Raw genomic sequence first — 22438 nt, forward strand, 5'->3', positions numbered from 1 at the left:
AGCCACGGATTTGATTCCAACCGCCAATCAGCAATAACAGGAAACCGCGGTCTCTTCAAGTTGTTGTTTACGTATTTTTTTGGAAGGAAGGGGCATTAAAATTGTATTAAACGCACAAGTTGTTTTTAACTCACTGAGAACAGTGTTTTAATAACTGTAGCAGCTGTTCAATGCAACTTTAGCCGACCGCACCTCGGCACATACCGTTTGTCACGGTGGGACATTAAAACCACGAACGTGAGCGCTGCCCCGCCGCGTCCGTTACTCTCGTGCCACTAAAGGTGCTGCATTATTAAAAGCGGCCCAAGATGCCGATGGTACTGCGTGCTCGGCGAAGCACCGCGACAGCGGCAAGGCACAGAAGGTCGGTCCGCCGTCAGGGTAGAGCAAATGAGGTGGGTATTACTCAGCTTTTCCTCCTCCTCCTCCTCCTCTTCCTCTACTGCTGAAAACTTCAGTCGGCCACGTAGCTTGCGAGCTAACGTTAATGGTAGCGACGTTAGCTGGCTGACCCGAGAAATCTTCTGAAGGAAGGATTATTTAAAAAAGGACCATACTGCCACCTATTTATTGACAAAACCAATTCAACTGATTCAGTGTTTGCTTAACGTAACGGGTGAGCTTCAGCTAGCTGTTGGGAGCGAACCTTTAAACTGCACCGTGAGTGTGAAAGTTATTTAGCGGCACTCGGCGAGCCATTACGTCATGGTAAGATGTTTAAACGTGAAAAAAAAAAAGACTGTAAAACGGTTTATAGTCTCTGTTTTCTTTACTGTACTCATGGTACAAAAGTACAGCCGACGCGTGTGTCTATTAGTCTGACACATGTACAATGTACCATGCTGTTTCCTTCATGCTAACTGGGATTGTAACCGAGCTGGTGTTTGCAGGAATCAGAGGAGTCAGACACGGAGCTCGAGCAGAGCCGAGTGATGGAGGAACAGAGTCCTCAGGCTCAGCCGGAGGAGGAAGCTACTGAGGAGGCAGATCTCACGGTAGGCTATAATTCACTGTCCAAACACACACACACACACACACACACACACACACACACACACACACACACACACACTGCTGTTCTGTTGAGGCAGGAAAAAGCAGCGTTACCAAGTAGGCATGGGTGTGGTGGAGCTCTTATTTGCACAGCCCTGCTGTAGGTAGGTAGGTAGTTAGATAGTTAGATAGATAGATAGATAGATAGATAGATAGATAGATAGATAGATAGGGACATTTTTTCGCTACAGCAGCATTTATAGATACAGGAAAGCAATAAAATAACAGTAAAAAATATTAAATATAAAAATGCAGAGTATATACAATAATATAATAAAATAGAATAATTAAATTAAAACTAACTAAACAATAGTTCAAAGTTTTTTTTTGTTTTTTTTGTTTTTATATTTAAACAAACAAGAAAAACAGACAACAGTGTTATTGTTGTGTGATGGATTTTGCCAGAGGTGAGTTATTGTACAGTCTTATTACAGTGGGCAGGAATGATCTCCTGGATCAGGAATGATCTCCTGTATCGGGAATGATCTCCTGTATCAGGAATGATCTCCTGTATCGGGAATGATCTCCTGTATCGGGAATGATCTCCTGGATCAGGAATGATCTCCTGTGTCTGTCCTTGTGACAACAGAGCTGGAGGAGTCTTTTGGAGAACGTCCTCCTCTGTCCCTGCAGCAGGTGGTGGAGAGGGTGGTCAGGATTATCCAATATGGATAATAGTTTCCTCAGCGTCCTCCTCTCCACCACCTTTTTCAGACTGTCCAGATTGCAGCCAATGATGGAGCCGGCCTTCTTAACCAGTTTGTTAAGTCTGTTGGTGTCGCCGGCTCCAATACTTAATAGAAATAATGCTTTGTGACTGTATGAGTGCAGCAGCATGTGGGCAGGCTAACGCGGAAGTGCCTTAATCCCTCATATATGGATCGAGCTGATTCCCCCATGTGAAACCTCTACATTAGCTATTTACCAAGTTTCTTATTTACTAATAAACAGGAGACCTCCGCCAATACTGAAGATTTTAGAACAAAGTCTAAATCAATTTGTTTGGGTTTTTATATTGGCTAATATGTGTTGTCGTTTTTTTTATCATTATTCGTTGGAAAAATTACTCAGAGGCTTGGTTCAAAATCAAACATATCGGACATTTATTCTTGCAAGAAGGAGCAAATACATGCACCCTCAAAGAGAGGTGTCCAGCAGTGACAACAACAAAAGAAGTTGTCTTACCCAGGTGTCCGATGTTTTGATGGTGAATCAGCCTTGTTCTAGGATCCCGTCACTCGTCCTCTCTCCAGTCAGTCCTGGTCTCACGAATGTCCAAACTGCTTCGATAAAGAAACAGGGCGGAGGTCTTTCCTCAGGAGTCCCAGACTCGGTTTCAGGATGTGTCCGGAGAGGCGAGGAGATGTTGGGATCCGGCTCGAAGGACCAATTATGTTGGAAAAATTACTCTGAGGCTTGGTTCAAAATCAAACACATCGGACATTATCACATTTACATAAAATATCACAATTCCTTAAATTATGAGACGATTTTAAAAGTTAACTTAAATAACACGTATACATTTATTTGAAATAATATGAATAGATATTTGAAATAAATAACATTTGAATCTTATGAAATATGAATCTATTCCATTCCTCTTTAATTTCGCTGACATATCGGGAACAATATCCACCACCTTTAGATAAGTCGATCAGGCCATACATTTATATATTCATATATAACCACTTTTAAAAGCAGACATCACAAAGTAGTTCCACTAATATACATGACTGAGCAAAGCCAAAAGGAGCGTATTGCAGGAATACTAGGCTGGCAAGAATTTGCAAACCAGAATTTCTCAAATAACTTAAAAGCAGAAAATAAAGTACATAGTTTGTTAAGTTACAGAATTAGTTAATTGATTTTGACATTCTTCTTTCACTATACAGTGCATCCGGAAAGTATTCACAGCGCTTCACTTTTTCTACATTTTGTTATATTACAGCCTTATTACAAAATGGATTAAATTCATTTTTTCCCTCAAAATTCTACACACAATATCCCATAATGACAACGTGAAATACAAATTTTTGAAATTTTTGCAAATTTATTAAAAATCAAAAATGAAAAAAAAAAATCACATGTACATAAGTATTCACAGCCTTTGCCATGACACTTAAAATTGATCTCAGGTGCATCCTGTTTCCACTGATCATCCTTGAGATGTTTCTACAACTTGATTGGAGTCCACCTGGTAAATTCAGTTGATTGGACATGATTTGGAAAGACACACACATATAAGGTCCCACAGTTGACAGTGCATGTTAGAGCACAAACCAAGCCATGAAGTCCAAAGAATTGTCTGTAGACCTCTGAGACAGGATTGTATCGAGGCACAGATCTGGGGAAGGGTACAGAAACATTTCTGCAGCATTGAAGGTCCCAATGAGCACAGTGGCCTCCATCATCCGTAAATGGAAGAAGTTTGGAACCACCAGGACTCTTCCTAGAGTCGGCCACCCGGCCAAACTGAGCGATCGGGGGAGAAGGGCCTTAGTCAGGGAGGTGACCAAGAACCCGATGGTCACTCTGACAGAGCTCCAACGTTGCTCTGTGAAGAGAAGAGAACCTTCCAGAAGGACAACCATCTCTGCAGCACTCCACCAAGCAGGCCTGTATGGTAGAGTGGCCAGATGGAAGCCACTCCTCAGTAAAAGGCTCATGACAGCCCACCTGGAGTTTACCAAAAGGCACCTGAAGGACTGTCAGACCATGAGAAACTAAATTCTCTGGTCTGATGAAACAAAGATTGAACTCTTTGGCCTGAATGCCAAGCGTCATGTCTGGAGGAAACCAGGCACCGCTCATCACCTGGCCAATACCATCTCTACGGTGAAGCATGGTGGTGGCAGCATCATGCTGTGGGGATGTTTTTCAGCGGCAGGAACTGGGAGACTAGTCAGGATGGAGGGAAAGATGAATGCAGCGATGTACAGAGACATCCCTGATGAAAACCTGCTCCAGAGCGCTCTGGACCTCAGGCTGGGGCGAAGGTTCATCTTCCAACAGGACAACGACCCGAAGCACACAGCCAAGATAACAAAGGAATGGCTTTGGGACAACTCTGTGAATGTCTTTGAGAGGCTCAGGCAGAGCCCAGACTTGAACCCGATTGAATATCTCTGGAGAGATCTGAAAATGGCTGTGCACCGACGCTCCCCATCCAACCTGATGGAGCTTGAGAGGTCCTGCAAAGAAGAATGGGAGAAACTGCCCAAGAATAGGAGCCAAGCTTGTAGCATCGTACTCAAAAAGACTAGAGGCTGTAATTTCTGCCAAAGGTGCTTCAACAAAGTATTGAGCAAAGGCTGTGAATACTTATGTACGCGTTATATTTTCATTCTTTATTTTTAATAGATTTGCAAAAATTTTAAACAAGCTTTTTTCACATTATCATTATGGGATATTGCGTGTAGAATTTTGAGGAAAAAAATGAATTTAATCCATTTTGGAATAAGGCTGTAACATAAAATGTGTAAAAAGTGAAGCGCTGTGAATACTTTCTGGATGCACTGTATATCTATCTATCTATAGATAGATGTATGCCTATGAGTTTATGTTTATTGTGTTTTCAACTCATTTATATTTTAAAACAAAACCACTGGAGAGCAAAAAAAAATATTGCATGTTAAAAGTTTTGGCAGACATACAGCTCCCTAAACATTTAATATAAAGTCAGTTTAGAAAAGCTGTTACATGTCAGTGTTTGGTGGCATAGATAGATAGATTTTGGGAACACTGAAGTTTGGTCGCCATGGAATATCGGTATTTTGAAAGTTAACATTGTAGCCAGAACTTGAAGCAGAAAGTTTGACTACCATCAACATGGAAAGTTGAGTGATGCTGTTGCCACAGTAACGCTCATGTCATGTTTATGGTCCAGTCGGGAGAGCTCATTTGAATAGGTGTGTCTATTGTACTCATTGCTGTGCTATGCTGGCCTCTCAGGGTAAATATACAGTGTTATAATGTTGCTGTTTACGGGCCTCAAGACAAGGAGCAAAAAGACTTGAGGATATCAAGGTTAGAAGTGTTTGTTGATGTTTTGCTGCAATCCTTTTAGATAGCCAAAGGTGTTGTGTGAATGAGTGTATTTCCATGAGGTGTTTCAAAGTCACTGGTTTAAACGTGTGCATATGATGAGAGCTGTATAGAAAAATGGTATTCTCTTGAGATGCATGCTTTGTCCTCCACAGGGACTGAAGCTTTGTAGTGTTGTGCTCGACCGTCTCCAGGCTGACGACAACGCTGCAAAAAAAGAACTCGAGGAGAAAGAAGACATGAACCGCAAAGGTGGGAAACCCGTCTCTAGAATCCCTACTTTCCATAAACGACCCAGCGGAACCAATCAGAGCACGGAGTCGCCTGTTCCCAAAAAAGATCCTCCCGTCCAGGTAGCTCAGCCTCCTGAGAAAGCTGCAACTGCGGAGGCTTCGAAGTCCAAAACAGCCGAGGCCAGAGAAACGGCACTCCTCCTGCCGTCGGTCCAAACCTCTTCTGTGTTTAGCAGCACAGAACAAGCCGCTGCAACAGCACGCAAGAGCTGGAGTCTGTCCGAGTCCTTTCAGTTCCCTCTCATGACTGCGAGCCCCCGGCCTGCCCTCAGACCAGAGCGAGGAGCGCAGCATGACAAGAGCCAAACCTCAAAAGCTGAAGCTGATGTCATACCAGAAGGCCCCGTAGGTTGCCTTCCAAAAGAAGGCTCCCTCAGCCAGAAGCTGCAGGACGTCACTGCAGAGATATACGACACTGAGGTTCACGGTTGGACCGGCCGCGCTGCCTCCGGAGGCACCGAAAGGTCTTCAGAGATCGTTCACACAGATGAGATCAGCCTAGTGGAGGCCATCATGGACGAAGAACCCCCGTGGGAGGCGGAGCTGGTGAACATAGCTGAATTAAAGGGCAGTGGATCTTCATCCGATGCTGAATGTGATGATGATTTGGCAGGGGAAAACTCAAGCAGCCCCGCTTCAGGCGACATGCAGGAGAATCATGAAGCGCCGATGAGCCAAACAGAGTTTCCAAACCTCGAGAAGAAAAGAGCCTCTGTTAATGAATCCAGCCCTCCTGTAACACCAGAGAAGCTGGCTAAAATGGCATCAACCAAGTCTGAGGTGAGTCGGGTTGCTGTTCTTGCACTCTTCCCCTGGTAGCAGTCACTGTGTTTTCTTTGTTGTCTCATCCGAGTCAGTCATATAAAGGAATTTGACGCCAGCCTGCAGCAGCAGTGTTGGAATGCAACGCAGTCCTCAGCTGTGTTTTCATTAACTCGCGAGTGTGATCCAACTCATTTATCCAGAAGTTAAACTTGTTTTGTCTTGTTTTCCAGAGATCAGGATGCTCCAGGTTTCTCTTCTTCTACTTCCTGCCCTTGTTGCTCCTCGGAGGTTTCGGTCACCATGTTTGGCACTATGGGCTTCCCATGTCTGTGTCTCACCTCGTGGCCCAGCTGGAGCTGCACAGACTGGAGGGATTTGGCTTGGTACCAGAGCCTTGTAGCACCGACTGTCGGTAAGAAATATCAACACAGTATCCCTCTTTCTGACCCGTTTATTTCTTTATGATACAACAAAGAGTTTGTGATTCTGACCTCGAGGGACTCAACAAAAAAAATTCTTAATCTTATTTTTAAAAAGTCATATGCAAGAAATGTCTCGCCGTGTCTTGTTGAATGTGGAGTGTAAGAGATGGAACTTGAGTTTCCCTCTCTCCTGTACAGAGTGCATCTGGTGGAAAGCATCCCCGCGGGCCTCCATCTATCTTCTCCCTCGTCCAGACGGAGCGTCACAGACAGCTGGCTGCATCTGCTCAACAAGGCCAACAGCTCGGTCCACATGGCTGCTTTTTACCTCTCCCTGCGGGACAGTGATTTGGAGTTGCTTGAATCCTCTGACTCTCAGGTCCGTTCAGTGGCCTGTACGCCTCGCATGTTGTACATCGAGTGATCTGGCCTCTGATTGGTGCGGTCCTGTTTCTGCTTGTTTTGCAGGGCAGAAAGGTCTTTGAGCAGCTGAAGCAGCTTACATCCAAAGGTGTAAAACTCCAGATTGCTGTTAACGCCCCCCAGACGTCAACCCAAGACACAACAGAACTGGCTGCAATGGGTGAGCGTGTTATATTTGTATTTTAGGAGCAGCACATCTGTAGAGTTGTGGATAATGTCCCATGTTGTGTTTTCCAGGTGCAGAGGTCAGAGAGGTGGATCTCATGGCTGTAACTGGAGGCATCGTCCACACCAAGCTGTGGGTGGTTGACCAAAAGCACTTCTACCTGGGCAGCGCTAACATGGACTGGCGCTCTCTGACTCAGGTACAGCAGCTGTTGTTGGACAAAATGGAAAGAAAGAAAACGGCTTCTTTTTTCCTTTCTTTTTTTTGTTTTAAATGCATCCTCACTAAGTCTCTGTCGTCTTTAGCCCTTCAGCAGGCATCGCGTTGTGTTTAGTGGTGTCCACAACATCTAATGGAAGGAAGCGGCGCATCACTAAAGTACATCTCGGTCCAGTAGGTCTCAGAACTGATGTCTCGTTTAGTTCATAGCACGACCTTCACTCTCTGGGAAAACATCCTTCCTCCACAAAGGTTTTAAGACGGCTGCAGTCAGGCAGCAGGTTGTGGGTTCGCTTCAGACTGATGGTTGGGAAACTTTTGACTGCGTACAGTAGTGGCAACATAATGTACTGTTTATTAATTCCATCTTAAAGTAGCTTAATATCAGATCTTATTATGATGTGAATGCGAAAGCGAAGTATTGTCAGGTGTGAATTGAACTGGACACGGGTCTGTGATATTGTTTTGTTCCGTTGTCTGCAGTTTCAAGCTCCACCAGGATTGTTTCACAGAAGGTTTGTCTGTTCTATTTTTGTTGATTTGCTGATTTTTTTTTCCTTGATGTTTGTGCTTTTAGTGTGATTAAGTGCTATACACTCAAATGTTTTTGTTGTTGTTGTTTTGTGTTTATTGTTGTTATTTCCTATGTTTGTGCTGTAAGTCTGCAGACAAAGTTAATACGGTCGAGTCCATTTATGAACAAAATGGATAAAAGCTTTATGGCAGTGGTTTTGTTGTTAAAGACACATTCATCCTCATCATCGTTTTGTGTCTATATGTCACGTATGGTGACTGTTGGCACCATTTCCTCTCCTCCTATAAAGATGTGGACGTAGTCAGGAGATCAGGGTGTTTTCCTTTTCAATTGTTCTGGACGCTGCGTCGTTCCTGCGTCTGACCGGCTGCTCGACACTTCCTTCAGACGCAGGTGGAATCCAGCCTGAAACTGTTCTGCTTCCAGGTCTGACGGGTTCCGGGTTGGACTCGCTTCAACGGGCCCCAGACGATCCCGCCGCCGTGTGCGTACTAACACGGTCCGAATGCGGCTTCAGCAGAATCAATGCAATTCTGTGTGCTCTGTTGAACCAAGGTGAAAGAGGTGGGCCTGTCGGTGGAGGACTGCAGCTGCCTGGCTCAGGATGCCGTTCGGATCTTCGGGATGTACTGGAGCATCGGCGGCGTGAACAACGGCTCTCTGCCTCCGTACTGGCCCGCTCGACTCTCGGCCCTGTCCAGCTCCCAGAACCCCCTGCGTCTGAAGTTCAACGGCGTCCCAGCTCAGGTCTACTTATCTGTAAGTTCACTGGGACTTCACTTCCTTCAAGAGGAATGCTTTAAAAATCTGCTTGTTTTTGTTTGTTTTAATGAGGTTTGTTTTGTAGCATTGATTACTGTTTGTTTTTAAAGGCTCAGGCAAATATAAAGCCGCATATCATCATATGACATATAGATATATATATAGATATAGTGATATATAGAAGGGTACACCGACTCCTCTTCCTCACTGCCTGTGTCGTGTCTGTTTCTTACAGAGTGCTCCTCCACAAATCTCCGCCCGCGGCCGCTCCGACGATCTCTCCACCATCTTGTCTGTCATCGATGACGCCCAGAAGTTCATTTACATCTCCGTCATGGACTATCTTCCACTGTCTCAGTTCACCGATCCAGTCAGGTACAGACTGCACATTTAACATCAGACACAGATCGATTCCCAAAACATGACGATGTCCCCTACGGATGTAACGCGGACTCATTAAAGGGGATTTATTGAAGCGACTGACACCCCCAACCCCCACCATCACACACACACACCCACCCACCCACACACACACACACACACACACACACACACCCACCATCACCACCACGATGGGCTGACAAAGCACTTTTTCTCATTAAGATAAAAGGCTGACTAGAGACATTTGAACTAAAACCCGACACTTGGCTGACCAGAAGAGAGTCGTTCAGGGTAAAGCCAGCTGTTGTGCGATTTCTTTAACGGTGTCCACATTTGATCAGGTGTAGGTGTAGATCCCCCCGTACGCCGAGGACAGGGTACCGTATCGTTCTGTCGTGGCTCCTCTTTCGTCCCCTGCCGGCGAGCACAACAGACATTTTGCTGTCGACGGCGTAGGCGTGTCTCCTGGAAAACGTGCCTCCCCGAAGCCTTCTGAGTCCGCTGTGGTCTCCCTCCCTCCCTCCCTCAGGTTCTGGCCGGCCATCGACTCGAGGCTGCGAGCGGCCGCGTGCACCAGAGCGGTGCAGGTCCGGCTGCTGGTGAGCTGCTGGGAGCACTCGCCCGCCTCCATGTTCACCTTCCTGCAGTCTCTGCTGGTGCTCAACGCTCCTCCGCTCAGATGTGACGTTGATGTGGTACGTTCGGAGAATTTAATTTCCTCCTTGACTAAAACATAATTACTGGAAATAGGATGGATCCTGAAGTCCTGTTTTGTTTTTTTTTGTCTCTGTAGAAAATCTTCAACGTGCCTTCAACAGCAGAGCAGATGAAGATCCCGTTCGCTCGTGTCAATCATGCCAAGTTCATGGTGACGGACCGAGTGCTCTACATCGGTACGCTGCCTCACTCACTGCAATTCTACAACTCATTCACTGCTGTGCTTTGTTCTCCAATACTTTATTATATTGATATTATCATATATCTTTTGTGGATATTTTACTTACAAAAAACAACTTGGACAGAAGTGAAACTGAAAACAAATCTTCCGGCATTGCAGGAATATTTCAGATCAACTCGTTTCCTGAATGTTTTCAAAAGTTTACAAATTTCACAACGTCAAACAGTTTATTCAAATGAAAGTTAATTCATATTTTTGTAATGCTGCGCTGCAAAATAAGATTGTTGGGATTCAGTAACAGATAGACTTGTTTTAGACAGTCGACGGCTCCACCTCGACCAACTGCAGAAAAATGCAGTGACAATAATCTTGAGAAAATATGACACGAGCTACAACAACAGTTGGAGACAACGAGTTTCCTCTCGTGCCGTTAAACTACAGCAGAGGAAGAGATGCGATCGTCTTCGGGGCAAATCGTTTTCTTTTGCCCCGAAGACCCCGCAAACGACATATCACGCGAAAATGAGCATTTCCCAGCATGCCTTTTCCTCGGTAACTTTTCAGAATAAAGCGACCGAATGAATTAGGTTCTCAGTGATGGCTCCAGAAGAGAAGTAATATATGTTCATAATACAACGTGCTGGTAGCGACTGGCCTGCAGTCTGACTGCTGTAACCGATGATGTGCGCAGGGACGTCCAACTGGTCGGAGAACTACTTCACCCGCACCGCTGGTGTGGGCCTGGTGGTGAACCAGACGGGCTCTGTGGTGCAGCAGCACCAGGAGACTCTGCAGAGCCAAGCGGAGGAGCTGTTCCTCAGAGACTGGAAGTCGGCGTACGCCAGCGCGCTCTCTGTTACCGACGTGCACGTGTGCTCCCGCGGCTGCCGCTGACGGGCTGTCCTTCAATAAAGCGCATTGCATTGTAAGTGAGCAACTCGCTCGTTCCTGCTACTTGAACTTAATATTATTTGTGCCGGATCAGCTCGCCGGGAACACTCAGCCTGTTGTATCGCTGTTTGCCGCTTGGCTGCCTATTTCTGTATATAGTTGCATTTTTCATATTTGGTTTCCAGACGTGTTCTTTTTTTTGTTTGTTTTTTTGTCTCATTAGTTGAATTGTTAAAGGGAACTCCCTGTGTACAGTTTGTTTTATGCCTGGAGCATTTTGTATATTTTTTTTTGTTCCTGGTCCTGAGCTTTAATAATTTAATGCAGGAAACCGTACATTTCCAAAGAGGTGCGTACGCCGCGGCCATGTTTACTCTGCTGTCGCTGTCAGCCGCTGATGTTTGTGTGGAATGAAACCATTCGATGTCATCTCAGTCCAGCAGTAAGATTCTTGTAAATGCGATCGATCCTCCGTTTGTAACTGAAGGCTGACTCGCACACATTCAGATTGAACTGCAGGAAGAAAATAATTCACTCAAACTAGTGACAATGTTTTGTTGTTGATTTGAAAGACACTTTTTTCTTGCCTGCTAATTGAATCTCTTCAATAATTACTGCACTGTTTCCCTAATCAGTCCATCACCATGGTGATCTGTTGTATGTTTGACATCTCTTCCTGTCACGTGTTGGGTCATTTCAATCTGTTCGACGACTTCGTGCCTCTGAATGTAAGAAAGAACATTTCACTTGATCTCTGACCATCAGAGCAGTTTTCAGGATGGTTCACTACAAATTAAATCTGTTGCCTGGTCAGTGACCTTTGAGTTTCTTGAGTCATTTAGATTCTGTGAATTGTTTTTCTTACAGAACTTCTTCAACATGAAATAAAACCCTCGACATTTTATTAAAACGCAGAGAAAGCTGCCAGTCGGGCAGGAATATCAACCCGATACGGACTTTACTATCTTTCATCTACAAATTATTTTGGATTGATTAGATTACAGAATAATAATGTTTAAGAGCTTCTAAAAGGTTTATTTTACTAAATATATTTGACCAAACTTTTTTTTACCTGATTCATACTGTTGTAACTATGCAGTTAGTTCTTGTTTGAAGATGTGCTACACGAATACTAAAGTGAATGGAATTTAGGGTGGAAACAAAGTTTAATCATCAAAATGTAAAAAAAGACAAACGAAAGCTTGTGCTTTTATTTTCACTTTTTTTTTATTTGACCAACCACTATCTAAACATATCTAACAAACCAGTACAAATAAATGGAACAAAAACATCTGGAGCTGATGTGGAAGATTTCGTTGTTGTTGATGAAAACACCTCGGTGACAACAACAACGAAATCAACGCTGAAACCTGCACGATGCCTCACTCCTCAAAGCGCCCCTGACTTTAATTCATTCATTCATTCATTCAACCCTGTCTGGTGATTAACTGATGAAGACGGGACAACAGACGGTGAGTGACGAGACACGGTGTGGATAGAACATCCAAGTCCTCTCCAGTCCAGGCACGGAGGAGGCTCGGAGACGCCGGAGTGTTTGCTCCGCCAGGGGAGGAGGTGAACGGCCTCCTGCTCTCATTCGATGGAGAGCTGCACGCTCTCCGTCTGACCCTGCTGCTCAAACTTCCTGGCTGGAAGACAACACAGAAGACAGGTTCACCTCAACGTGAGACAGACGCTGCTGCTTGCACAGTGTGATGAAGAGGATTTACATCTAAAGACCCTCCTCACGTTTAACCCAAACAATAATGTGTAGTAAACATTTTTAAAGTGACAGTTTTTACAGCCCTCTTTTGTGGAACATAAGAAAAGATGAAAGGTGCATGTTTTGCCTTCAGAGCTTTAACCCGATGTGGATGTAGGAAGCTAAAAAAAAAAAAAAGAAGTCTCTATATTTGGGGAAACATTATGCAAACACTGCTGTCCAACACATCCCAGATCCAGCGGGCTCTTCCATCCTGCGTGAATCCCGCTGGTCCTCACCCAGAGAGTACATCTCCAGCTGCTGCCGCAGGCGGACCTTCTGCAGGCTGTCGTAGAAGTTGGGCTCCGGGCTGCTGCCGACGGTGGGAGGCAGCGCGAAGATCCGCATGATCTTCCTCTTGTTTCTAAATTGAACGTGAACAAACGGGGATAATAAGATCGCGAAGGCCCTCGGCAGTTTGATCTGCTTATTAAATAATGATAAATACCACAATGGAACTTCCGCAGCTGATTCATTACTATGGACACTTTCGTGTTGTAAGTTTTCTTACGTATTGTGTTTTAATATGCAAATGACATATTTTGTCATTAAATATGGGCTGATTTGTATTCATACTTCCAACAGAAAATACAGTCCACAACCACACAACAAATATTTTAGTCATGTTATAGAACTATATAAATGATATCAGAACTAGAATCTATCATTTCCCTACTGAACTGTAGATATCCTGTTGTAATGTTGTTTATACTTGCGTTTTATAAGGCTATTTGTGAAACACTTCGCTATTCTGAAAATATACATGAAATATGATTTACGTGTAAAACGAAAGGCCATTTAAAAAAAAAAAAAAGAGTTTTTGTTTCTGTCCAGTTTTAATCCATCTATATTTGTTCATGTCATGATGAATGTTTATTTTGGACGTTTTTTTTCCCCCCATTAGTCCGATAGAAGTCACGATGGGGCGTGGAAAGCACCAAGTCCGCACTGAACTGTAAACAATTAAGATTTGGAGAATTACATTTATAGACTGTTTATTATTTACAAATGAAGTGTCACGGATGTGAGACGGGAGCGTGTTACCGAGTAAATATTTCACTTTTCAAAGGAGCGACTTTAATCTGAGACACGACGGGAAGGAAGAAGAAGAAGAAAAGCCCGGATCACGCGCCGGAGCCTTTTATAAGCTCGGTACCGTTAATGGAGGACCATGAACACAAACCGGTCTTACTTTCTGGCGTACATGAGCAGGCCGAAGCTGACCAGGATGACCAGCAGGTAGACGTTGGTGGCCTCGTTCCAGGCTTCGTGCACCGAGTAGTCGATGGACTCCGGCTCGTTCCCCAGAACCCCGTGAGCACCCATCAAACACACGACCGCTGCGCCCAAACTCCGCAGGTCGATGTGTAATTACAATGAGAAAAGATGTGTTAAGTTGGCTTCATGAGCTCGTACTTCTTCCTCCAACTGAACTGCGCATTGTAAACACTATTACGTCACATCCGCGTTCTTCTTCTTCTTCTTCTTCTTCTTCTTCGTCTTTTCGTTTCGCTCCGGCGCGTGTTGCTGCCTCCTACAGGGCTGATGGCTCAACACGAACGTCCAAATGATTCTCTACAAAGTTCACGCTTCTCAAATCGACCAAGCAATTCAAATGTGTTGTATATATTTATGATGAAGGTCTTTTTCAACAGCACACATCCCCGAATGAGAGAATGAAAGACGGTGAACCAAAGAGTCCAAACGGCCTCGTGTACACGAGCAGGACAAATATGAAGTTGCTCCGAGACGTAGATAAGCTGAAAGGACATTTTGTGTGCACGTTTATTTAAATCACTAAACGAGCCATGTACCAAGCAGAGGAAGCCTGCGGGCCGAGGGAGGAAGCAGCCGGTGTGAGGGATGTGACGGTGACACCGAAGGTCAAGACAGACAGACATCCTCTCTTCTGTCCAAGACTTCCTTTAGGAAGTGAGGAGTGAAATCAAGCTGGAAAAAAACAGTCCAAACTCATCTGGTTCACTCGTCATCTGGTCCTCATCTAGTTGAAATAACAGCCACACGTCAAATATATTTTGGGATGCAACAGGGAATGTTTATTGGTCGTGTTCACAGTGAGAAGCAGTGAGTAGCCTGCACTCAAGACATAAAGGACACGGTGTCCCAGGGTGGTTTATTAGGACCAAATACATGTAATAAAACTGTTGTCTGCTGTAATATATTAAGAGATGTAGAGTGATTTTCTCAATTAAAAAGTTCTGTTTACACCAGATCAACTTTTTTTTTTTAAGCATGTTTAATACCATTCATTTTCAGCAGTTACATGGTACCTTCATTTGCACAAAAAATTTTGTTGCATCACACTTGTTTTAATTTTTTTCTTCAAAATTATCTCATTTTTCAAAATAGAGTTTTACTAATTCATTGCTACAGAATACATAAAGCTGTTTTTTGTTTTTTTTTTATTATTATTATTTTTTTTTTAACATAATTGCTGTAATTAATAACTTTATACACAAGACATAGACGAGAGCCGGAACTCAGTTCACGTGAAATATTAAAAACGACAGCAGGGTCCGTAACCGCAGTGGTTCATCACGGTACAGCCGAGGAGCTGTGGGAGTGTTTCCGTAACCAAGTCAACAGGAAAATAAACACAAAGAAACAAAATCTAGCAAATATGAAAACAGAAAAGTCGCTAAAACTCCAGAAAAAAATAGGTTTGGTGGAGTTTAAAAAAAACAAAACACTTTATTGTTGATGCGAAACATCTTAACGGCAAACTGAGCCCACCTCTGAAATCTGAGTTAATGGCTCCGTCTTGGATGCACACGCTTAAGAAACCAGCTCAAGTTTAGCGCCACAACCAAATCAGCCGTACAGTACGGTGGGATCTGAAAAAACTTCAAACGCTTCCAACGTCACAGTGAACAAATCATTCAAGTAGGAGAGCTCGCAGACAAAAAAAAAAAATCAAAAAGGAATTTTCAAAAGGTCAGAATTAAAAAATGTCAGAGCCAACAACCATCAAAATAAGACTCCAAATATTGCAGCGTTCAAGTGAAAGCATTGAAGCTGTGATGACCAATCAGTTCACTGTGTTGTCATAATAGATACACACACACACAAAAGGAAAAAAAAATAAACGTTTAAAACAAACCTTTATCACCAAGGAAAACTTGAAAGCAAGCAGTAAATAGGATGTTATTTCTCATTTATTTACAACACGGGTTAACTAGTTTAACAGGTGGATGCAAACCGTGACGCGAGTTGTTAGTTACTGGACCACACGAGGAGTCGGTGTGGGTGACCGGTTAAACATGCAGTGTTTCAGTGTGTTTCAGTGTGTTTCAGTGTGTTTCAGTGCTCCCTCTGAGCCTTGAAGGTGAAATGGGACCACAGCACTCAGCGATAGAAAGACAGACCAGCTCACTTCCTTTTCACACCTAAAACCTTCTTGTTTGAGGAGGCGGAGGCTGTTCGCACGTTCGCAGATCCGCACGCGCTGAACCGAGGCCGAGCTGTCGAGTTCCATCTTTAAACCGCAGTAAGAGCGTTCGGGGACGGGGTGTTGGCTTTTCTTGGAAGAAAACTTGTAAAGAAGTCATTTTATGAACACGGGTGAATTTTAGAGTTTCCATCTACGCCAAGAGAAGAACTTTAAAAGTGCCGACGCGGATACTTTTCACTCGGACAACACTGAGGAATTTACTCTTCGCTGACGTCACCTGACACGCAGCAGTTTAAACGGGGGTTCGGCCAGTGGTGACGCCTCCCTGCAGACTACGGGTGTAGTTGTAGGCAGACGGGGGTATTGAATTAGCTAGAACAGCATCCGTTCAGTGGCGGCGGGAAAAAGACAAACTTCGCCGTCACTTGTTCGTCCCGGAGCAGCATAATGTGTCCGAGCCGCGTCCCCTGCCCGATCTGTCCTTCTGCCAGTGGTGCTCGTATTAGTAGCGGTGGATTTACGCTGCTTCAGCATCTATAAGCGCTCCTCTGTTTACCTGTTAAACTGAACTAACCGTCATCAGTAGTGTTTGATCGGCAGCTCCCGGGCCGGTGGAGCGTTGGACTCGGGCTCCGACACCGAGGGCAGTGTCTTATCAAAGCGTTAGCAGTGGGTTTAGCATTCTCACTGTGACTAGCAGTACAGCTGGCGGTTTAAGCACTGGCATGTTACATTAGTATAAGCAAGCGATATGTCACAGGCTACTAGAAGCTATTACTGCCTAGCACAGTATCTTACAAAATGCATTCTAAGCATGTTCGCCGACTCGGCGCTAATGCATGCGGCGGCGCGGGTTAGCGCGGTCTTTAAAGCTCTACGGCAGCGGCCGGGCGGTGAGGGAGCGGGCGTAGAGGGAGCACTGATTCGTTCACTGGTGTCACATCAGTATGTCCAGGTCGTCGCCGTGATCGTCCTCCTCCGTCACCCGTAGCGACAGCACCTCCTCGTTCAGGAACAGACCGCTCAGTCGCTCCTTCCGGGCCTGACGCTGCTCTTTGAGCTGCCGCTTGCGGAGAGCTTTCTGCTGGAGCTTACGCTGCTTCGAACGTTTCTGGAAGACAAGAGGACACGGAGGTTGGGGAGATAAGCAGCTGCTAAAGGGAGGATTTAAGTCGTAGGGGGAAAAAAAAAAAAAAAAAGAATAAAAAGTTTGCAGCTACGCACTGCAACTAAAAAGAAGAAGCAGCAGCACTGATTGGTTCCAGCAGAGACTACACGTATGTGGGAGAGGAGGATCAAAGGTTAGAAGTGAGGCTGCCGAAACACGCCTGTCCTCTCGGGGATCCTTTCCTGTGTGACGACCCGAGCTGATCCTCGGGATTCAGGCTCAAATACAACCAATCGGATCCTTTCTTTCCAGGACCCGACTGCGTGGCGTCTCTCGGGCCGATCCTGTTGCTGCACGGTTCTTCTCGTCAGCAGCCGGGTTCTACGCCGCCAACATTTCACTGCATGTCAGCGAGAATTACACCGGAAGAATATTCGTCGATTGACTGCTGTGACACCTGAGCAGCAAATTTGTCGAACCACTTAACTTACTGAAGACGGACCAATCAGGGAGCAGCTTCTCATTTTAGTCAACACGGATTTGTCACTTTCAATGTTTAAGAGGACAAAGTCATCAAGACTATTAACAGGGATTTCATGATTATAGATGACAAGCAAAAATAAGTCTCTGGTTTTGGGTTCATATCTCTCTGCAGTTTGTATTCTGACAGAAATTGTAGCCGAGATAGAAGAAGCATCGACGTGGACGTGGTTTCACTCCAACAGACTGACAAGACGTTTCTGTAGCTGACGGCGTCACGTCAGTTTCAGGAGTCTCATTCTTCCACTTCAAATCTCATATCAATAATTTCTCAATCAATAAAGCATATCCCCTTAAAAGGTTTGGATCGAGTAGCTTGTGAAAAATGAAGCGTGTCAAATACGTTATAACTGTTGTTTCTGCGCAAAAGAAACATTTGAGGTAAACCAGCTTCGACTCCAAGTTCGTTTTTCTTACTTTAGAGTCTCGTATACGTTCAGCAGCGCTGGAGAGGTTGCCGTCGCTGTGAGCTCTGCTTATGTTGGCGACGCTGCTTCCACTACAGGCCGAGGCCGTTCCACCTAAAACACACGGTCGTACCAGAGCGTTACAAACAGGACGTTCCCACAATAACACAAACTGAGCTGAAAATCCATCTTCCCACGTTTACGTTTTATTTTTTGTATTATTTCAACAATTTGAGGGCCTTTCTGGTCAGCCGGGGGAGCGTCTCACCTGCGACAGAGTTGGAGGCCGTGGAGCCGGTGGAGGAGCTGGCGGAGCTGACCATGCTGGCGTTACTGCTGCTGGCTCCGCTGACCCCGCCGGTGCTGGCGCTGCTGTGGCTGCTCCTCTTCCAGCCCTCTCTGGTGCTGCTGGCCCGCTGCCGGGGGCCGTGCTCTCTGATGTAGTTACGCACCTGGCGACGTCACTCAGGTCAATACAAGAGAACTTCTGCACAACTCTGTGCAGCACTGCTCTTCAACACGCAACAAAGCCAACGGCTAAAACACAAGTCGGGTCAAGTGTGTCCTTTTAAACCCGCACGGCGCTTCAGTAGATACACACAGTGACAGTGGTGTTTGAACGAATCCTAAACTCCTTCATCAGTAGAACAGCTGATGATGCTACGCGTGGAATCTTTTACACACAGTGGCTTTGAAAAAAAAAAAAAAAAAAAAAAGTCTTTATATCTATGCTTAATCTGCATTTAAGCCATAAAATGGATAACAAACTCTAAAGGAACCAAAAAGTCTTGGTTTGCCATTTCCGAGGTGTTTTTTGTATCTCAGTTTGGTCAAGTGCTGCAACTAAAGCAGTTATTTTCACCCATGTTCCTGCCACGTGCTGATTATTCCCTCCGTTCATTCACTGTTTTATGTATAAAATACAAAATATCAAAGGACGACTTCTATAAATTCTTTGATTTCAGATATACAGTCACTTTACTGTCACGCATGAAAACAAAATGATAAATTCTTTGCATTTGGGAATTTCTGCTTCAGAGAAAAGACTTAAAAGATCATCAAAATGAATCAAGTCATCAACCAAACGTTAAAGCTCCAGTTCAACCACGTGTGAAGGAACTTCATCGTTTCTAGGTGGAGTTGTCTTTGTGTTTCACCTGTTTGAGTTTCTCGTCGGTGAGACAGTTGAGCTCGATGATGAACTCGCTGTCGGTGGGAGAAATCTGAGCGCAGGGATCGATGATCTTGATGATGTCCAGCTGCTCTCTCAGGCCCATCTCCGTGCTGACCTTCCGACTCAGGTACTCGATGTACTCCACCTGGAGGACCAAGCACACACACGGACATTTGACTTTCGTTCCCTTTGAAGTCTCAGACTGAGCTTTTCAACTTTACCGCTGCTAACTCGGAGCACTCTGACAAAAGCACAAAGAGGTGCGTTTGTTTCGTTTACTTGTTCATCGTTGGTCATGGCGCTCCAGGGCAGTTCATCCAGGTTGCGATGTGGGTGGGGCTTCGGCTTCCTCTTGGAAAACAAACATGGCGAACTTGGCACACTCGGGATGATGTCAGAGAGGACGTCACTGCCGCTGGCGATGTCACTTCCTGGTAACTGGGAAAACAACAAAGGCAGTTGATCTCATCAATAATGAGGTGTTTCGACAACAAAGGAAGGCTGACTGATTAGAAATTACTGCCAGTAACAGTTTTAATTCAATAAAAAAAACATCTATCCACACTAAAACAAAAGATTTAACCAGGTTCTACTAATTAACAGCGTATAAGATTACAGTATCTATTAAGCACCTACAGTATATTAAAATCAGCTGTGGGAATGGCCAACAGACTAGCTAATAACCTACCTGCCACTCAAATTCACTGTCAGACCAGTCCCAGTATGTGCTGATGGAGGACGAGACGTCGCTGCAAACGCTGCCCTCAGGAAACAAATCCAGTGATGTCAGTTCTTGGTCATCCAGGAGGGAGTAACAGTCGTCCTGATCCCCCACAGACACGGAGGAGAAAAGCTCCTCGCTGCACTCTGAGCTGGCAACACTGGTCCCACAGGAAGTGAGGTTCCACCTGGGGAGGACAGAGAGTGGCCGTCAAAGGAAACGTTGGGAGTAATTCATGGAAATGTCTTTTTAAGAGGGTAAGTAATGTGCACACAAAATACAGAAGAGTAAATGCCTTTCATACAACTGAATCTTTATCAAACACATTACAAAGTCCATCTTAATAGGGGATATACAAAAAACACATGTGCTCCTGCACAGTCCAGTGAGGATGAGATTTAGACCTCACTTTACTAACCCTTCAAAGAAAGAAAATCTTAAATTTGTACACTTTCTCTGATGGCAGCAATTTTCAGTGCCAGTTTCAGGCAGTAATCTGTAAATCTACACACACTGTGACTCGTGTTGATTCTCTTTCACTTGTCCGAACCCTTTAAATTGGGTTCTTGGGGATTTCGAGGGAAATAACAATCATACACTTCTCTCCTGCTCCACAGACTTTGATCTGATTCAGTTACTTTCATCAGAGTGCAGGTTCAACATCCCTAAAAGGGCTAAAAGCAGTAGATGCTCGGCCATTGGCTTTTTAAACAAGGAGTAGCCATATTTTCTAACCGCTACCTTAATTTAGTTCTTGATCTAATCTACTGTCCTAAAAGTGGAACGATTCTACTGTCCCTGTTGTTACATTTTTACCTATTGTGGTAATGTATGTGAGGATGTTTAGTGACTGAGCTGTTATGAGAAAATATGGCGCATGATATAGATTTACTCTACCCTACTCTAGTCTTTTCGAATAACAAGAGGCATGATGGAGTTCTGGGATATGTGGAAACCTGTAGTTTATAATCAGCGGCTGGAAAAAGTGTGCGTTAATATTGGCCATATGCTGTAGATCTGGATGTGAAAAACATACAATCATGATGGAAACACATCAGTGCCACTGAACTACCACAGTACTGATCCATAAAATATGCAACTGCACAAGAACATCGGCATGTTTAGTAGTTTACCTCACAGACAGGTGACACACATGTACAAACACACTCTCTACTTGCCTGTTACTGTGGAAACGGTGCAGAGGATCTGTTCTGTGACAGGATGACAGCTGACAGCCAAAGTCACTGACGTCCAGCGTTCCCACATCACTGAGGTTGGCCCGTTGGGAGAGGAGAGGGAAAGGCTCCTCCGGGGCCAAAAACTTCTCGTACAGAGATTCTGACATGGCTACACAAAGGAGACACACAACAACAAAACAACAGGATACCTTTTAACACAGCTACAACCGCAACACTTAGCAGGATAGACAGATTTTTGTTGGTGAAGGTCACAGTGTCAACAAACTTCATCAAGCTAGCCAATTACAAGTCAACAAAAATGCAACAACGGTGCGTGAGTAATAAAGTTGTTCAAGTTTCTTTTCTTTCTTGCAAAGGAAATGCTCAAAAGTTTCAAGTTTAATAAGATATATTTTTCATCTATATTTATGATCAAATTTGTGTTTTGTTTTTGCTGCTGGTAGAGAAGATATGTAAATACATGTTCAACAGGAACATATGCACAATCATGTATCTGATGTGACATCTGTGTTTTGTGGGTTATAAACATATCTTTCTAACGCAGTTGTGATTCATCTTAAGACATCTTCACGTTCAGAAATTCAAAGGTACTTCTGTTCATGTTTTGTGAACATAAGTAAACATGCCTCACAATGTTTTTGAAGGGTTTTGTTTCATTTCACTTTAATATAAATAGCAACTACAAAAATGCCACACAGAAACACTCAGGGAAAACTCTGTGATCAAAACATGAGTGAGAAGGATCATCAAGCTCATTCTCATTTCTGGGTCGAAATTCCCATTAGTGACGTCAGGAGCAAAGCCAGTAAAGCTATTTGCTCGTAATGTGTTCTTTTGATCTGAAAGGGATGTTAAAGGCGGTTAACTGTTTACACTCAGGGTGATGAGGCCAGCTACATTAGCTCAGCTACAACTTACGTGAACCCGTATTGTGTTTACAAAAAGGCAAACGTGAACGTGAAGCCCGAAACAACACAACACAAGCTAACACCGTTAGCCGGTTGCTAATGCTCCGAATTTCCACGTCGCGTTTACAAAGATACAAAACGACAGCTGACTAATATTTCCCCCACGATAACGAATACTGAGCGGCTCGTAAACCGGGGGAGGTTATAATTAAGAAGCTATCGACGTTAAAACACCAACCTTTTCTTCTCGTTTAAGGACCGACCACTTCTGCCACCTCCATTTGCAAATCCTTTCTTTACTAGCGACGAGCTAAATCGTCACCGCGAGACTCCCGGGAGAAAGGCGAGCGTCACG

At 44.4% G+C, this 22438-nt stretch overlaps 3 protein-coding genes across 5 annotated transcripts; 1 reads left to right on the top strand and 2 right to left on the bottom strand.

Annotated features, from left to right (window-relative positions):
• Positions 1–94: 94 nt before the first annotated feature.
• On the top strand, positions 95–11659 carry pld7 (phospholipase D family, member 7). 2 transcript variants are annotated; one of them, XM_069170472.1, is made up of 12 exons: positions 95–395; positions 891–995; positions 5253–6170; positions 6386–6567; positions 6776–6956; positions 7046–7160; positions 7238–7365; positions 8476–8679; positions 8918–9057; positions 9593–9758; positions 9857–9956; positions 10653–11659. In XM_069170472.1, the coding sequence occupies exons 1-12, from the start codon at positions 309–311 to the stop codon at positions 10853–10855; spliced, it is 2529 nt and encodes an 842-aa protein (XP_069026573.1). In that variant the 5' UTR covers positions 95–308; the 3' UTR covers positions 10856–11659. The 2 variants fall into 2 exon arrangements, with proteins under 2 accessions (XP_069026573.1, XP_069026574.1); XM_069170473.1 differs by lacking the exon at positions 95–395 and adding an exon at positions 462–708.
• A 395-nt stretch (positions 11660–12054) lies between these two features.
• smim19 (small integral membrane protein 19) lies at positions 12055–14091 on the bottom strand. Of its 2 annotated transcripts, none has more exons than XM_069170432.1 (3): positions 13819–14091; positions 12854–12978; positions 12055–12501 (listed from the first exon to the last, which is right to left on the bottom strand). In XM_069170432.1, the coding sequence occupies exons 1-3, from the start codon at positions 13938–13940 to the stop codon at positions 12446–12448; spliced, it is 303 nt and encodes a 100-aa protein (XP_069026533.1). In that variant the 5' UTR covers positions 13941–14091; the 3' UTR covers positions 12055–12445. The 2 variants fall into 2 exon arrangements, with proteins under 2 accessions (XP_069026533.1, XP_069026532.1); XM_069170431.1 differs by having other exon boundaries at positions 13807–14085.
• A 623-nt stretch (positions 14092–14714) lies between these two features.
• Positions 14715–22434, bottom strand: fam199x (family with sequence similarity 199, X-linked). Its single transcript, XM_069170429.1, has 8 exons — positions 22322–22434; positions 21155–21323; positions 19944–20163; positions 19535–19693; positions 19239–19400; positions 18350–18533; positions 18092–18195; positions 14715–17137 (listed from the first exon to the last, which is right to left on the bottom strand). Exons 2-8 carry the CDS (start codon positions 21319–21321, stop codon positions 16964–16966), a joined length of 1170 nt encoding a protein of 389 aa, XP_069026530.1. The 5' UTR covers positions 21322–21323; positions 22322–22434; the 3' UTR covers positions 14715–16963.
• Between the last annotated feature and the right edge of the window lie 4 nt (positions 22435–22438).

Source organism: Embiotoca jacksoni, unplaced genomic scaffold (assembly GCF_022577435.1).
Source record: "Embiotoca jacksoni isolate LCO1_2020_lvr unplaced genomic scaffold, fEmbJac1.0.p SCAF_5, whole genome shotgun sequence".
NCBI lineage: Eukaryota > Metazoa > Chordata > Actinopteri > Embiotocidae > Embiotoca > Embiotoca jacksoni.